Source organism: Helianthus annuus, chromosome 15 (genome assembly GCF_002127325.2).
Source record: "Helianthus annuus cultivar XRQ/B chromosome 15, HanXRQr2.0-SUNRISE, whole genome shotgun sequence".
Classification (NCBI taxonomy): Eukaryota; Viridiplantae; Streptophyta; class Magnoliopsida; order Asterales; family Asteraceae; genus Helianthus; species Helianthus annuus.
Genome location: NC_035447.2, coordinates 51,647,424 through 51,665,525, shown reverse-complemented (window position 1 = coordinate 51,665,525; position 18,102 = coordinate 51,647,424). Strand labels below are relative to the sequence as shown.

The window sequence follows — 18,102 nt, the reverse complement described above, 5'->3', positions numbered from 1 at the left end:
GGGGTGTTTACCACCACCACCACCTCCCACCACCCACCCCATCATAACCTTCTATCATTGCCACCACATGCCAGCACCGCCACCACCCACCACCATCACCGCCTACCATTTCCACCACCACCGGCCACTTTTCCGCCATCCACGTCATCAACAAACACCACCGCTATCATCGTAAATCAGCAACCACCGCCATCATTTTCACTGTAAATTGGCACACCACCATCCCCATGTCATCGCACCTGCAAACAACCACTACTCTACCTTTTTAAACCACTACATCTCTTCTCAAATCGCACCTGCAAACCACATTTCATCCCCTCTCTCTTTGCTCTCTCTCTCTCTCTCCCCCTCTCTCTCTGTTGGATTTGAACTCGGTTTTTGTTTCTGTTGTACGATGGGGAGTGATGGTGGTGGTGAACGGTGGGGATTGTGGTGTTGAACGATGGGGTTTGACCAAAATGCCCATAAGTTGAATAATTTGGTTTGACCAAAATACCCCTAAGTTAACTTACTTTTTTTAATGGAGTTAGTGAATTGGATGATAACGACAGAAAAAAACTATTTAAATTAAAATGGCCGAAAAAAAGCTATTTAAACTAAAATAACAGTAAAAAAGTATTTGGGTCAAACATCATAGACTAAAACCACAATTTACTTGTAGAACAGATAAAATCATATTATTTACATGAAAAATATCAAAAGGAAAAACCCTTCTTTTACGAGTACCTTCAAATAGACAGTACTTCTTCGTATTGAGTACCGTCAAATAGACGGTACAGTACCATCATTTTTTTCTTCAAATTTTCAAACAATATCTTCTTCTTCTTCAAAATTTCAAACTATCTTCTCATTTTTTCAAGTTTTCTGATCATGTCTTGTTCCGATTACTATACCATGTGCCAAAACATTGAATGTAAGTATTTTATTATTAACTTTTTTTTTTTTCATTTTTCGTTAACATTCATTTGTTTTTGTGTGTTTAGCCCTAAAAGAAGACCGTACTCCTATTGACTCTCAACAACACGTATCCAAAGAAAATGAAGATGATTTCCTAAGTAAGTTTGTGAAAATTTGTTATTTACATGTGAAATGATGTTTTTTCTAGATTCATTTATGCCAAGCAAATCATTAGGTTGAAAGTTGCTAGAAAATCATATAATTTTGGGTTTTAAGTTTTTGCTTCTATTTGTGTTTATTATTTTTTAGATCTGAAATTATACTCTTTTGTATTGTTTTTACTAATACTTTATAGTCAAATTAGTTTTAACTATTAACTATATATTACTTTTAGTTTTGTGCCGCTGGGTCACCTATACGAGTCGTATAGCTGTACAACCCGCTCACATTTTTGAACAAAGTTGCGAGTGTTAAAACAATCAAATTGTATACCTATACGACTCCTATAGGGACACATGGCTCGTATCACGTATCATTTTTACGAGACGTGTAGCTCCTGATTTGTGACTCGTATAGGGTTATTTGAGTCTAGTTCTTCCCATTCACAAAAAACACATTATAAAAAGTTATATCTTTATGAAAAAGAATATCATAATTTGTTTAGTCTTTATTACAAAGTGTTACAATTGTTTACTTTTATTAAAAATGAAATTACTATTTGACAAAGAAAATTTTGTATATTGTTTAGTTTTATTACAAAATGTTATACTTTTTTTTATTAAAAAATATGATTTTCTTAAAAGATTCTTTAACCTATTTGACTAGTATAAGCCTATACGAGTTGTCATTAGACGACATAAGACATACCTGACACCACTGATAATCTATACAACTTGTATAGGGCTATAAGCTGCTGACATAGTTGTTAATGGCCAATAGCGACAAAGTGGAGAGTTCAAATGAGAATAATTTTTTTGTAAGAAGAAAAAAGAACAAATTTCAACCAATAAGAATGTTTTATTTTACTTCATTTAATATAAGTATTTAATGTTACTATAAGGGTACATTGGTAAATCTACATAGGTCTTTAATTTGTAGTCTTCCTCTTTAATAGCTAATACATTAAATTTTTTGTAACTTATCTTCAAAATATATATTTTTTTTAAAAAATAAAATAAAATAATTTAAAGTGTAGGATAAATTAGAAGTTGTGTAGGATAAATTACGAGTTGTGTAAGATAAATTTCAACGTGTAGGATGCATTTCGAAATATGTAGGACAACTTTTTGATGTGTGTAGGCAAAAAAAGGTTAGTGTGGAGGATAATAGTCTTTATGACTAATTAATTAGTCAAAAATGATAATAAATGAGATAAGTGAAAAACTATTTCATGTTTTACAAAATTACCCTTTGTTCTTTTTCTTCTCAATTAATTTTTCTTCTCAAATGAACCTTCCCCTAGCGACAAATAACGATAAGGTACCTATATGCTACGTAACGAATAGCGATAAATAGCGGATGACTATTTTATAAATAGTGATACACTAGAAAAGAACTTTTAATTTTTTTTATATGTATATTATATCAAAATACCCTTGTATATATACTATTTTATATGTATATATATAACAAAAACCTAAAATCCAACTATTTTATAGCTATATATAATTGCTATTTATACTAAATAAATAAATAAACTGTTGGCATTATCGCTATCTATCGCAAAAACCTAATAGCAAGCCTAGACCTATGCGCTACGTAGCACGCTATAACGACCAACACGCTCGCTATTGACAACTATGGCTGCTGATACTCCGCCAGTGGTGTACGAACATGTTTGCATCCCTTTTTAATATTTTGTTTTTTAATAATTGTTTTTGTTCGTCATTCTATTTAAGATTTGTAAACTAATTTATTTTAAATCTTTTAACAGCATATCATCGTAAAGAAAACAGACAAAAAAATACTTCTCTTGTTAATAGGAAAAGGAAAAGGAAAAAACTTTGTGCACACAATTATAAAAAGTTCAAAACATTAAGACTTAGGAATACTCCCAAACCCTTCTACAATGCTATAAAATCTTTAAACAGTGCACAGAAAAAAAAAAGTTATAGATATCGGATTCGGGGCTCTGTTAGGAAATAACTGCAGCGGTATTCTATCGAAGTTAGGATACTTTGTGGTAGACTGTTTTGATCCTAAGTCTATGGAATTGCGGTTGCCCAATGGATGTATCCAAATAACTGTTGAGTTGATACATCACATATATCGTATATCGCATGGAGGAACACCTGTTAGTAGTTTGGTGGTTAACGAATTAGCAAAAGAATGCTATCGTATATGGCAATCTCAGTTTGTTAAAGTCATAAGGCCAAGTGACATCGCAAGAAAAATTGAAGAAAGTGATGATGCTGACATGGTTTTCGTTCAAAACTTTATAACGTTATTTCTGAACTCGATGGTTGAATGTGCATCGAGTGGAAGTTTACTGACCGATCTTCTAGAACGCGTTGATGAGTGTGTTGAGATAAAGTTAATAGATGGGTGTGGCTACATCTTTGAGTCTTTGAAAGGGTGTAAACGATTATGGAACAGAAATGATAGAGGATGTTGTTTCAATGGACCAATTGTTTTCCTAATTGTAAGTTCTTTCAACTATTTTTACTTACTATACGTTCACAGCATATATTTTATATATATGTCACTACAAGAAAAAACACTTTTAGGGACAAAATTTTTAGAGAGGACAAAAGTCGTCCCTATAAAACAAGCTATGGGGAGGACTTTTGGTTCATATATAGTTTTGCAACATTTCAATTAAGTTTTTTCTATAGGGACCAAAAGTCGTCCCTATAGCTCGAAGTTAAATTGTTTTTTTTTTTTTTTAAATTCTAATATTATAAATAAGAAACAAATAAATGTTTTAACATGTAGAGACCACAAGTCGTCTCTATAACTTTGAATATTTTTAAAAAAATTTCATTTAATAATGACGAAAATAAAAAAAAAGTTAAAAAAAAGAAAAAACACTTGTAGGGACAAAATCTATAGGGAGGACAGTAGTCGTCCCTATACAACAAGCAATTGGGAGGACTTTTCGTTCATATAGAGTTTTCCTTCATTTCATTTAAGTTTTTTCTATAGGGACCAAAAGTCGTCCCTATAGCTCAAAGATAAATTGTTTTTGTTTATTTTTTTAATTCTAATATCATAAAAAACCTAAAAAAATGTTTCAACTTGTAGAGACTATAAGTCGTTTCTATAGCTTTGATTATTACTATTTTTTAAATTTAATTTAGTAATGGCGGAAATAAAAAAAGACTCAAGCTATAGGGACGATATATGGTTTCGAATAATTTTGACTAGTCAATTTTTTTTAGCGCCAAAACTTCCCACATTTTTTTTAAAATTTTCCCACCACTTCACAACCTAGAGGGACCATAAATTGTCCCTATAGAGAAAGTTTATGTAAGTTATTTTATTTTATTTTACTTTATCTTTTTTGAAAACTATTCTTATTAATAAATTTAATTTTGTAATTATAATAAATATATCATTTGGTTTTTCATTTATAATAATTAGGTTATATACTAAATATTAATTTTAATTTGTTTGTTCTATTCTTCATTGATAAATAATAATAATAATAATAATAATAATAATAATAATAATAAAATATTTTCAATTGTATATGTATATTTGTGGGTGTATGTGTGTATGTGTATTTTTTAAAAACGCTTATTTCGTTGATTAAGTTTCGGATCTCCTCAAATGATGATAGAATCAACATCCGCTCAATTGCTTGGTTTGACCGTCAATGACTGTCTTTAAGTTGTTGGCCCATTTGACCATCATTTTGTTTATCGTAAAAGACAAACCTACCACCAAAGACCATCACAATCTCAGTCCTTTTTACCACAAGTGGGAAACCAAAACTAGTGGATGACCAAATGCTCATACCGGTTTCGAATCCATAACCTTCTCAACCACGTCATGAGGGCTTTAACCGAATGCCACACATTTAGTCACCGGAGACCCCATATATGACAACTAAATGGAGCAACAGCTATCACACTATCTTGAATCGTCGAAAATGACCTAGGAAGTTAATGATCTACTCGAATAAGGAACCTGTAATTGGAAAGCTACAAACCACCATGAGTCAGGTGTGCTTGCCTGATTCCTCTGTTAGCAACCATAAATTGTGGCCACCGTTGTCGTCTGCCAATTCTCCTAAAGGTATGTATCGTATGAAACTTCTACCTTATGCGATTAATAAAGCAAACGAGGCAGGAAATTATTCCATTAGAATTAATAAGGATTCAATGTTACACCATCTCCAGGGTCATGAGCAGGCATGTGCATTGTACGTGTGTGTATGTGGATGTGTAAGTGTCAATAGACGTGTATGTGGATGTGTAAGTGTCAATAGACGTGTATGTGTATGTGTTAGTGTATATGTGTGCGGATGTGTATGTGTATGTAATTATGTAGAGTGTGTATGTGTTAGTGTGCGTATGTGTGTGCATGTTAGTATATGTGTATGTACGTGTTATTGTGTTAGTATGCGTATATGTGTGCATGTGTTAGTATATGTGGATGTGGATATGTATGCATGTATACCCGTACGTATCTATATGTGTTTGTTTAGTATGTGTCTACGTGTTAGTATATGTGTATGTCTGTGTTATTGTGTTAGTGTGCGTATGTATGTGTATACGTGTATGTATGTATGTACGTATCTATGTGTTTTTGTGTATGTATATGGAATTGTGTATGTATGTGTGTACTGTGATATGGGTGAGCACGAACCGGTTCGGTTTTGTTTTGGGGTTTTCATAACCGAATTTGAAAATTTTGGTTAATTGGTTAATAACTTAATTTCGACATAAACATAAAACACAATACATAAATTTGATTTAGTTTTTATAGGGTTTATAAATCTTCTTAATCAAAACATAAGTGAGCCCGCTCGGCTCGGTTAGAAAGTGAGCCCGCTCGATATGGCTCGGTTTGAAAGTGAGCCGAGCTAGCTCAGCTCAGTTAGAAAGTGAGCCCGCCCGGCTCAGCTCATAACGAGTCGAATTGGCTCGGTTTGGCTCGTTTGGTAGCTCAGCTCGGCTTCGTTCGGATTATTTTCTTTAAAATATATTTATTTTTATATATTCTTAGACTTAATGAATTGAAACGAAAAATGCGTCAAGTTGACGAAGATGATGAAGATGATGATTAGACTTAGATATTTGCATTAAACTTTTAATTTGAAGTTTGTACTCGATAACTAATGTTTATTTTGAAGCTTGGACTTGATAACTATGACGAATATTTTGTATTTTGAATCTTTAGTATAATATGTAGTTTTGAAATTTCCTGTTTAAATTCAGTTTAAAAAAGCAGGTTAATAATTGTAAAAAAAAAGTAAAACACATTAAAAATAATAATCTGTAGGGACGACATATTGTCCCTATAGGAAAAAAAGAAAAAAATGATTTTTGAACTTGGTGGAACAACATATCGTCCCTATACATTTAAACCAATTTTTTTTTTTATTTTAACTCTAAAGGGACGACCTTTTGTCTCTAAAAGTTTAAACCAAATTTTTAAATTTTTTTTTATTTTAACTCTATAGGGACAACTTTTTGTCTCTAAAAGTTTAAACCAATTTTTTTTATTTTAACTTTATAGGGACGACTTTTGGCCTCTAAAAGTTTAAACCATTTTTTTTATTTTTAAATCTATAGGGACAACTTTTGGTATCTAAAAGCTTAAACCAGTTTTTTTTTTTATTTTAACTCTATAGGGACGACTTTTGGTCTCTAAAAGTTGATCTATGGGGACAACACCAATAGGGACCACCTTAATAACCTGTAGGGAGGGGCCTATAGGAACAAAAGATGTGGATACCATATATCGTTCCTATAGGTTAAAAATACTTATAGGGACGATAAGTCGTCCCTAAAAGTTCAAAAAATTTGGTTTCCACAGGTGTTTTTCCTTGTAGTATTTACTTCTTTTCAGCTTCTCTATCTTGAAGTTACATCATTCGAAAAATTGAATACTCCAAGTAGTGTTCAAGCAATGAAATTTTGGAGTGTTGAGAAGATGAAAAAACGTGAACTACTGGAAATTGAGTGTAACGCTTTTGGACGATCTGAAATAAAAAAATTAACAGAAAAAGAGGTTGTTCAAGAAGAATCTGATCAGTTAGAGGTTCGTTTTTATTTTCAATCTTTTAGTAATATTCAATCGTTTTTATTTTATAGTGATTTTAAATACTGATATATTCCAACTGAAATTTTTTATTTTATACATGTTATTCTACATTTATTTTAATTATAGTTGTTAAATTTTTCTTTTGTTATCTGTTGAAACAGATTACTAAACTGCTTGACGATGTCGAGTCTAAGCTGGATTCTTTGTTAGATTTGAAAGTTGCTTTAGAGTTATTATTTTCAAGTGGAATTGAAAACTTTCCTGAATGTATAACTCTCAAATAAAAGAAGAAGTTGTTTCATGATATATTAAACAGCACAGGTTCAAGAGCAGACACAAGTATTGCTTGTCTCAGTTCCAAAAATTCAGAAGATGATGATTCACATAATGAAAGTTAGTTCACCAAGAAGTAGTTTGTTGATCATGCGATTCAGAGTAATTTCCCTTTTGATAATCAAGATCAATTCACCAATGGTATGCAAACTGCAACGTTCAACATCTTGTAACAACCTAATGTGTGTTGATTCTCATTACTTATTTTTGTGTCAAATATAGTTGCTGCAGACGATCGTATGAATGGCTGGATATGGAAATCTGACGATCCCCAAGATGCTTTAGCACCATCACTCGATCATACGCCTGTCCCAATAGAAGATCCGGAGGGATTGTGGCGAGGGAACGATGTTGGACAACTAGAAAAAGAGATGTTACAGGCGGTGGAGGACCACTATCCGCAAACGTTTCAAGGGCTAGAAACCATTCCAAAGAGTTATTGGCAGTCAACTTTGAAAGAACTTCACAATTTCATTAAATGTTTTATACAAAAATCTGTCAACAAATTGGAAGAGGATGAGCTCACTAATCTTGAGACGGATATAAATTTTTTTGGGAGGATTGGGTTTGATCTTTCGTGGGCCCGTAACAAGGTACACATGGTGAGAAATCTAAAATTTGGGAATGACCCGTTAAGGCTGGAGTTGGTTGAAGCAACTTTGAGGAATGAGAGGGCTCAGGTAGAGTTTGAGACTGCATATTATGAACAAATAGAACCATAGAAAGTTTGTTTTTTTATTATCACCCTTTTTTGTGTATGTTTACAATGAACAATACCAATGCATATATAGCCTTACAGAGAAATAGAAAAAGGAAACAAAGAGAACAAAAAGCTGGCATATTTCTTTGATTGATTTGCAACGGCTATTTAATTGAGAATAGAAGGAAATGATCTTTTTGTTGAGAATGGAAATGATATAAAGCTGATCCAGACTTTTCTCCTCAAAAGATGGACTTATTTCCTAACACTCCCCCTCAAGTTGAGTCGTAGGGTTTCGGATGCTCAACTTGTTTAGGCAGTGATTAAAAATATTTTCGTTGACCGCTTTTGTTAATATGTCTGCTAGTTGGTTTTGTGATCGGACGAATGGTAGCTCGATAATCCCTGTTTCAATTTTCTCTTTGATGAAGTGTCGATCAACTTCCACATGCTTTGTACGATCGTGTTGAACTGGGTTTTCTGAGATTTGTATAGCAGCTTTATTATCACACATGATCCTGCTAGCTTCATTTTGATGGAAACCGATCTCGTTAAGTAACTTGCGTATCCATAGAACTTCTGCAAGGCCTCGGGCAATCCCTCGAAACTCAGCTTCGGCACTAGATAAAGCTACAACTTTTTGTTTCTTACTCCTCCATGTTACTAGGTTCCCTCCAACGAGAGTGAAGTACCCAGATGTTGACCTTCTGTCTCCTTTATCTCCTGCCCAATCTGCGTCTGTGTAGGCCTGGATCTTTAGATATTCATTTGGTTGGAAGAGAACCCCATGACCCGGTGTACCCTTGAGGTATCTGATGATTCTCCATATTGCTTCCATGTGAGCTACTTGAGGCTGATGCATGAACTGGCTGACTACCCCAACGGCATAGGCGATATCCGGGCGAGTATGCGAAAGGTATATTAATTTTCCCACTATGCGTTGGTACCTTTCTTTGTCTGTAAGTTTCCCGTCTTTTTCCATAAAGAGTTTCTGGTTTGCTATCATTGGTGTGCTAGCAGGTTTGCAGTCGATCATTCCTGTCTCAGCGAGAAGATCAAGAATATATTTTTTTTGACATATAAAAATACCCTGTTTAGATCTCAATACTTCAATACCAAGAAAGTACTTAAGTCTTCCTAAGTCCTTCATTTCGAACTCCATGAATAAATTCGTTTTTAACTTTTTCATTTCTTCTTCATCATTTCCTGTAATGATCATGTCATCAACATATATAATTAAACATGTTACCAGATTACCTTTACGCTTAAGGAATAACGTATGCTCAGAGTTGCTTTGTTGAAATCCGTAGTTTTTCATTGCTAGGGTGAATCTCCCAAACCATGCACGAGGGGATTGTTTAAGCCCGTAAATGGACTTCTTCAGACGACATGCTTCTTCTGGTTTGAAGTCTTTGGAGAAACCAGTTGGGGCTTCCATATATACTTCTTCTTTCAGTTCTCCATGAAGGAAAGCGTTCTTAACATCGAGTTGATGTAAAGGCCATCCTTTATTGGCGGCGATCGAGAAGAGAACACGAATTGTGTCAATTTTAGCAACTGGTGAGAATGTCTCTGATTAGTCAATCCCATACGTTTGTGTGTACCCTTTGGCTACTAGACGAGCCTTATATCTCTCAATTGTTCTCTGGTTTGCGTTTGATTGTGAAGACCCATCGACATCCCACTGTTTTTTTACCTGGAGGGACAACACATTTTTCCCACGTATCATTTCTCATTAAGGCTTCCATCTCTATCTCCATGGCTTTCTTCCAGTTTTCTGACTCTAAGGCCTGGTTTATAGAGTTGGGAATTTGATCGTTATAGAGGGATGAAGCAAACGCCTTAGCTTCTTGGGATAGGTTCCCTTCGGCGATATTTGCCAGAGGATACCTAGAAGATCTAGAGTATCTTTCTGGCGAGTATCGCTTGGGAGGAACCCCCAGGTTTGACCTTGGAGGAAGAACATATCCCTCGATTGTTTCGTCTTGATTATCCTCTATATCCTCGTCATGTTCTTCATTTTCTATATCCTCCTCAAATGCTTCATGTACCGTTTGTTCAGTTGCTCCTGTCTCATGATTGTTAGAAATATTGTTGTTTTGTATATCATTGTGAGTCTCGGATTCATTTACCTCAGGTATAGGACCTGGAGTGTCTTGGCTAGTGGCACTGATCGTGGGCTCAATGTCTTGGGTATCGTGGCTAATTTCTTCAGAGATAGGGTTATAACTCAACCAACTTAGTGTGTCATTATACTCCTTCTCCCCCTGTCCACTATGTTGGGTGGGATAGAAAAAATCAGTTTCTAAAAAATGACAATCCATGGTGGTGTACATATGTCGTTTTTGTGGGTTATAACATCGGTATCCTTTCTTATTGATACCATAGCCCACAAAGACGCATTTTTCTGCACATGGACCTAATTTGTGCCGGTTAATTTTAGGAATGTGAACAAAGACAGAGCAGCCAAATATGCGTGGTTTTAGTGTGAGAGGAGGAGGGATTTTTGTAAATTCTGATAAACTTTGGAGGGGGGTTTTTAGATTAAGAGCTTTAGTTGGCAATCGGTTAATGAGATATGTAGCAGTAGCAAGAGCTTCGGGCCAAAAAAATTTAGGGACCTTTGCTTCAATTAACATGGCACGGGTTATTTCCAAGAGAATACGGTTTTTCCGTTCAACGACGCCATTCTGTTCTGGTGTGTGAGAGCACGTCGTTTGGTGAATTATTCCTTTTTCTTGACAAAACTGTTCCATGGATTTATTTATAAATTCTCCCCCATTATCAGATCGTAAGATTTGAATGATGGTTTTATATTGAGTTTGTATCAGTTTATAGAACATAGTAAATTTGTCAAAAACTTCAGATTTATGTTTTAAAAAATAAATCCACGTCATATGTGTGCAATCATCAATGAAAAGAACAAAAAAACGAAACTTTTGTCCACCCACAACCTCCGCTGGCCCCCAAACATATGAGTGAACGAGAGAAAAAGGTAAACCAACTTTGGTATTGTTCAACTTGTAGCTATGTCTGTGGCTTTTAGCCAAAATACAAGTCTCACATTTTAATGGTTTATTTAGAGGAAATAATTTTGGAAATAAAATATGTAAATAACTAAGAGAAGGGTGTCCCAATCTCCTATGCCATAACCACGCTTCTCTATTTGTAGTTCCATGAGCCAACATAGCAGTGCCATGATGAGTCACTTCGTCTACATAATATAGCCTACGTCGCTCAGTGCCACGCCCAATGATCACCCCCGTCATGATATCCTATAGGATACAAAAAGTGGGGTGCATTAAAACAATGCAATTTTATTCCTTTGTGACATGACTAATGGATAATAACTTATGTGACAAAGATGGAATATAAAGACAGTTTGAAAGTTTCAAATTCGGGGAAATTTCGATAGTTCCTCCTCCTTTTACGGGAACTACTCCCCCATCGGCAGTTTTAATATGTTTAATTTTCGGTTTTGATTTTATCGTTATATCTGATAAGTCATACGTCATAGTGTCAGTAGCACCGCAATCAAAAATCCATGATTTTTCTAATGGTCCATGTTTTTTAGCCATATTAGCATGTCCTCCACTAATATCTGATTTATGTTTATAAAAAATGGGTTTTTTTGAATAAAAATCGTTAGGCTTTTTTAAAAAAATATTTTCTTCATTTGTCTCAGATGGCAAACATTTACTCCCACCTTTTTGCCATCCACCATGTGTTTGCCCAGTATCATGAAAACATGGTTCTAGAGAATTGTTTTCTAATATACTTAAAATATTAGGGCTAAAAAAATTGGGATTACAAATACAAGGGTCTGAGGATAGTCCCTCAAACCCATTACCTCCATTGGTGTCCTCCTCCTGTCCTATATAGTTTCCAGCTGCCATTCCTCCGAATCCGCTGGCTCCTCCACCATCAGTATCCTCCTGTCCCTTGCCACCACTACTGGTAGCCTTCTGGTTGCCTATGGCGGCTGATGATCTTCCGGCAGCGGTACTGATTTTTCCCCCTTTCTGTGTTTTGTGGTTATCATTCCACCATTCCGGGTAACCGACTAGCTGAAAGCATTGATCCTTGGTATGTTTTGACATGCCACAATGGCCACACTTCAACTTGCTCTTATCGATTCGGAATGATGATCCCGTATTGGAGCTCTTCTGATCGACGCGCCCTCTTGACAGAAACCCTAGGCCCTCTGATTCGCGTGACCCGTTGGCATTCAGACCTGCCGCCACTCCGTTCGGGTTATATGAGGTATCAATGGTTATTCCCAAGATTCCTTGATGTGCCATCTCTTTTCGAACAGCAGCATAGGCACCTTCGGCTGAAGGTAACGGGTCCCAACGGAGGATTTCTCGTTTCACGGTGTCATATTGTCTGTCGAGCGCGTTTAGGAATTGGAAGAGTTTTTGTTCTGACCGAATCTTGTTGTAAGTTGTTATATCTTCTGGACATGTCATGGGGTTAGGGTCTCTCCTTTCTATTTCCCCCCAAACCCCTTGCATAATAATCCAGAAGTCCTCTAATGGCGAACCATTTTGCTTTATACCATTCGCCTTGACGTGTAAATCGAACGTTTGCAGCTTATCCTTCCCGCTACTGTAAGTAACAACTAAGGCATCCCATAGTGTTTTTGCAGTGGGGAACTCAGTTAGGTTGCTTGCCAAAGCGGGTTCGATATTTTGTATCAGCCATGAGATAACCACCAAATCGTCTTGTTCCCATTGATCGAAGGATTCGTCGTTTGGCTTTGGTGGAGCCGGCTTTCCTGTTAAATGACTCAAGAGAGCTTTCGATTTCCCTCCTATGGCTACTCGAATCATTCGAGCCCATAGAGCATAATTTTGACTATTTAGCTTGAGATTGATTTTCAAACCATCAGATAGGTTCTGTTTTGAGGTTTGATTTTGGTTGTTGAGACTGTTTTTGAGAAGGTTAGTGATCTGCACAGCAAGATCATTGTTGTTGCTGGTGTCGACATCTCCCATAGGTACTTTGACGAATTGTGGGTAGGAACTTTTGATAGATGATGGGCTGGTGTTTTTGAGCGGATGATCCTAAGATCGTGTGCACCGCTCTGATACCATATGAACAAATAGAACCACAGAAAGTTTGTTTTTTTATTATCACCCTTTTTTGTGTATGTTTACAATGAACAATACCAAGGCATATATAGCCTTACAGAGAAATAGAAAAAGGAAACAAAGAGAATAAAAAGCTGGCATATTTCTTTGATTGATTTGCAACGGCTATTTAATTGAGAATAGAAGGAAATGATCTTTTTGTTGAGAATGGAAATGATGTAAAGCTGATCCAGACTTTTCTCCTCAAAAGATGGACTTATTTCCTAACACATATGCCCGAAACAAGACACTACATGAGATGGCACGCAAGTATGGTTCTGAGTTTGATGACGTGTTAAATGGCGAACTTGGTTTCGGTATGCTGCCTGGCTACTAGGTGATGAGGATTTTAGATTTTAGGAGCAGTTTATTATGTGTATATAGGCATAGTGGTTTAGACATTGGTGTGATTAACTTGAGGTTTGTTTGTTTTTCCTGTTCTTGGTTAATGTTTTTCGGCTTGGTACGGTTTAAAACACGCGGGCTGCTGGTCATCGATATATATTCATATGATTATCAGATTATGTATATGGTTTTAGTTTCCGTTTCTAAAATATCTGGGGCAACATTCAACTGTCAAGAAGATCTAAACTTGATCATGTTTATTTCAAGAATTAATCAATTTATACACCAATCTTTAATCTCATTTCAAACCAAACTAGCAGAAACTTGATCTGGTTGGACTTTTTTTTCTTTTCTATTTATATATCTTTTAAAGTTTTCAAATAGAAGCTAAAATGTTATTTTTATATGGACTTGATAGATATTTTTGTGTGTAAATGGCGAGTAAATATATGAGACTAAGAAATTCACATAGAGTACATATGTACAACTTATTAAAAAAAGGTAGACTAAAATAAACATCCAAATAAAAACTATTCATACACAATCTGTTGATTAAAATAAGAGTTAATTACACGGATATGTCTAAGCTAATATTACACTTTATAACCATCAGCTGATCATTAGCATGCTGCCTCAGCGTGCATGGTGTTCAACGTTTTCATGTCTACTTTTCGTTCATTTTTTATTTATTTTGTTTTACGAGCTTTTTCAGTGTTGATGGTCGCTGATGACGGCGTGACATTGATACTATTTAGCAGGGTTTTTCGCCCATAGCGGCAACGCGCGGGGCTTAATACCAGTTTTCTTATAAATTCCAAAAGATATTTTGATTATACGTTCTCTCTTTTGTAATGTATATAACCAATAATGTTTATATTACCGGTACTGTGTGATTAAATGCATCAATCAACAACTAGTAATGGACCCATGTTTTTTTCACAGAAGGTAATCGACAAGTTCAATCATACTTTAGAAAGTGCCGATCGAGATTTTTATCTAAAAATAAGGCAATGTTTTTTCGTGGTTGGTTGCCACTATTGTGTAACTAATAAGAACGATAATGCTTTTTATAATTGTAATAAGCTATATCATGATTGTAATTGTATTTGTAGACACTATGTTTCTATTGCAATAAAGCAATTGGCAAGCATGAATATCCTACTTATATCATTATCTATATTTCAATTATTAACTTGTGTGAATTAGGTCCGGCTCTAATAATTCGTGTAGCATTTTCGAGCTTGAAAAAACGTGTCTTTAGGCCTTAACGAAATTGGGTGTTGGGCTCATTAAAGGTTTAAACCTAATGCAAATGGACTAATAAATAATCTAAATCAGAGGAATAGTTTTGTAAGTGGGTCTGTTTTGGTGTTTGTATGGATATACCCTATTAATTTTTTTATTTTTACATAAACATATCGGAATTTTTTTAAATAAAGGGCCATTTGAAATATCGGGCCCTAGCCGGTGGTCATCCCTGCCCACCCCAGGGCCGCCCATGGTGTGAATAATACCTTGACTTTTTTTATGTCTTTTTGTAAACTTTTACCCTCAAGTTTCAGCTTTGACACTTCCAACCCGTTAATTTTGTAAAGACTTTGTAATCGAGTTTTACGTGTTTTTTTATGTATCTGGCGGTATAAATTCAAGTTGATTTATGTTTCGACGTAACGTTTTCGGTTGGTCTACGTTTTGACGTGACTTTTATTTTCCCGGAAATGAGTCGGGTCAAATACAATACGTTTTCGTACTTATTTTGATGTAATTTTTCAGCTCTACGTTTTGACATAATTTTTTTTTCGAAAACCAGTCGAGTCAAATATAGTACTTTTTTATTTGACGATAAAATTCGATATACCTTACGTTTCAAATACATAGCAACGCGGGGGACAACTTACTAGTTTAATTACAACCCAATGTAAAATTATTCACAAATTTCAATATACAGACACTATGTAGAAACAAGCGTCTCCTATCATCCTAATCAGAAGACGAACGGAGTCGGAGAAAAAGCGGGAATCACCATTGCCTGAGTAAATTTCCTGCATTTTTACAGTACAATAATAATAATAAACAACTAATATCACATGTTAAAAATCCGTAACACTTTTACTATTCTTATTTTAATTTTTAGGTTATTATACAACTCTTATTGAGTCTTTAAGTAAAACACCTTAGTACTCTATATGAACTTTTTTTTAACAAAATTATAAAAAAAAATGATAAGTGACAAGAATCGTGAGTAGCAGTTTTACCTGTAATCACCGCTACTATACGAATGCGATCGAGCTTTTCCAGTGGATCTGGTTTTGTTCAACGGTTTCTTCTCGGATCTGACGGATTCATGGCTCTGTCTGCGCGTGCCCCGGTCCTCAGCAATTGCTGAGAGCTCCGGCTTCCAGTGTTTGGTGAATTTATCATGCCTTAGGCGTCGACGAGTGGTTGAGACATCATCGCAGACGATATCCGTTGCCTGTGTTACGCGGAAACAAAAACCAAGCTCCGAGAAGAAAAACTTCATGAATCAATATATGGTTGGTCTCAAATGAATATGATTGTATTCTAGCTATAGGGGTAAAGGTGAAGTGCTAACGGGATTTACGTGAGCCTTCACTTTAGTGGTGAATTTAACTATTTATAGAGGAAAAAGAAATAATAAAGTGGAGGGTGTGACAATGACGTGGCTTTTTCAAGATTTTTAAGTATCAAACAAGATTATCTTTTATCTTTTAAAATGCTAAATAATTGTATCCTTATCTGTGACCATTTGTTACTAGTAGCAAGTGTGAGGATTAGCAATAAATGAGTTACTGTTGGTGGAGTTCATGTTGATGTAACTGAGTAACTGGTAATAGATATAAACGGCAAGCATTAATTGAAACGATATGATGGTTTCCCAACTGATAAATAAGAACTTTTGTTCTCACTTTGGTAGGTAGTTTCATAACAGAACTATATAATTGTGACTGTTATGTTTTGTATTATATTGACCTTCAAGAGTGCCACTGGAATACCTTAATCTAAACCCATTACGGTTCATAAGAGATATCCATGCCCTACAAATTCTGAAACCTACAGATTATGTTTCTTAACACAAACTTTAGTTGAATTAGTCTTCAGGCAATGAAAATGATGGATAGAGTTTAGCCTCCTTGCAAAGGTGTCAGGTTCTATCCTGAGCCCACCCGGGTTTTCGCCCATCGTGTGTTATGCCAGAGATTGTTTAGCTCTTGTGGTGGTACAACGTCTGTCAAGTGGTGGTATAGTTTCCCGAGGGAACGTCCAAGCCAAACTCTGAAGCCAGCGCGGACCCGGTTAAGACAACATAGCTCGGCCAAAATAGGGCAATAGGGCTCTCCAATTTAAGAAGTAATAGCCTAATGCAAGAAAGTCGTCGTTCCATAAAAACTAGAAGCAGTCTTCCACCATAATTAAGATAAATTCTTTACTTTCAACAAGGAAAGTTCTTACAGATTTGATATATAATGGGCGTCCTATTGAAACAATTTGCCTTGTGAGCACTAATTGAAAGACCTAAAAGTAAGTTAGAGATGCTTGAAAACCTCCACTAGATTTATACCTACTTCAAAAGACTTGGGTTTAGATAAGTTCACTTTTAAACATGAAGCCAATAGAAACATATAAGAATGTGAATATGTACTTGGCTTTACTAAAAACTTTATTCGAATATTATCATATCTAACTTTAATCTCATAAAGTATGTTATTTTCATTGGCTTTTAGCATTGTCATATGCAAGTCCTTCAAGACAAAAAAAAAATAATAAAAAAGATGAAAAATGAATCACTTTATTATGATTTATCGATGTCACTTGATGATTTTCAAATCAAAACACACTTTAAAACACCACTAAACATATTAAAAAAACATGTACTATTTAATATAAAAGTGGGTTAAGAATCTCTTCCTAGGTCATATATTAGATTTACTTTGGCTTATGAAAAGCAAGATGTATAAAAAATGAATTTTATATTTCAATTGGAAATAATATAAATCTTAATAGTTAATATCGGAAACTAGTAGATCCATCATAGATGGCCATCCGTTTAGATATATTAAAGGCAACTTACGATAAAAGGCAGTGTCTTGGTCAATGGCCCCGTTGGGCGTGAGTAAGCATGTAAACAAGATTAAAATAAACTCTTTGATCATGACACATGTATAATTGGTTGGTAGTTGATGACATAAATACACATTCTTTAATTTAATAAACAAGTTAGGGTTACATGATTAGTTTCTCAACAATCTACCCATGGCTTTATACTCTAGTAGTATTTTGGGGATGAGATAAGATCATAAGACTTTAGACCAATAGGTCCTGGGTTCGATTCTTATAAGGGGGTTTTCCCATATTTATTAGGTTTACTCCTGAATTGGTGTATAGGCATTATGCCTAGTGGAGATGGATAGATGGATATGATCGGGTGGTTCCGCTGATGGCACGATTATACTCCAGTGGTCC

The 18,102-nt window shown here is 35.1% G+C and overlaps 2 protein-coding genes across 2 annotated transcripts; both read right to left on the bottom strand.

Moving 5' to 3' along the window:
• Positions 1–7,654: 7,654 nt before the first annotated feature.
• Positions 7,655–13,815, bottom strand: LOC110911621. Its single transcript, XM_022156247.2, has 2 exons — positions 11,994–13,815; positions 7,655–11,418 (listed from the first exon to the last, which is right to left on the bottom strand). The coding sequence occupies exons 1-2, from the start codon at positions 13,138–13,140 to the stop codon at positions 11,381–11,383; spliced, it is 1,185 nt and encodes a 394-aa protein (XP_022011939.1). The 5' UTR covers positions 13,141–13,815; the 3' UTR covers positions 7,655–11,380.
• Positions 13,816–15,430: 1,615 nt separating this feature from the next.
• Positions 15,431–16,237, bottom strand: LOC110911622. Its single transcript, XM_022156248.2, has 2 exons — positions 15,876–16,237; positions 15,431–15,662 (listed from the first exon to the last, which is right to left on the bottom strand). The coding sequence occupies exons 1-2, from the start codon at positions 16,139–16,141 to the stop codon at positions 15,605–15,607; spliced, it is 324 nt and encodes a 107-aa protein (XP_022011940.1). The 5' UTR covers positions 16,142–16,237; the 3' UTR covers positions 15,431–15,604.
• Positions 16,238–18,102: the final 1,865 nt, after the last annotated feature.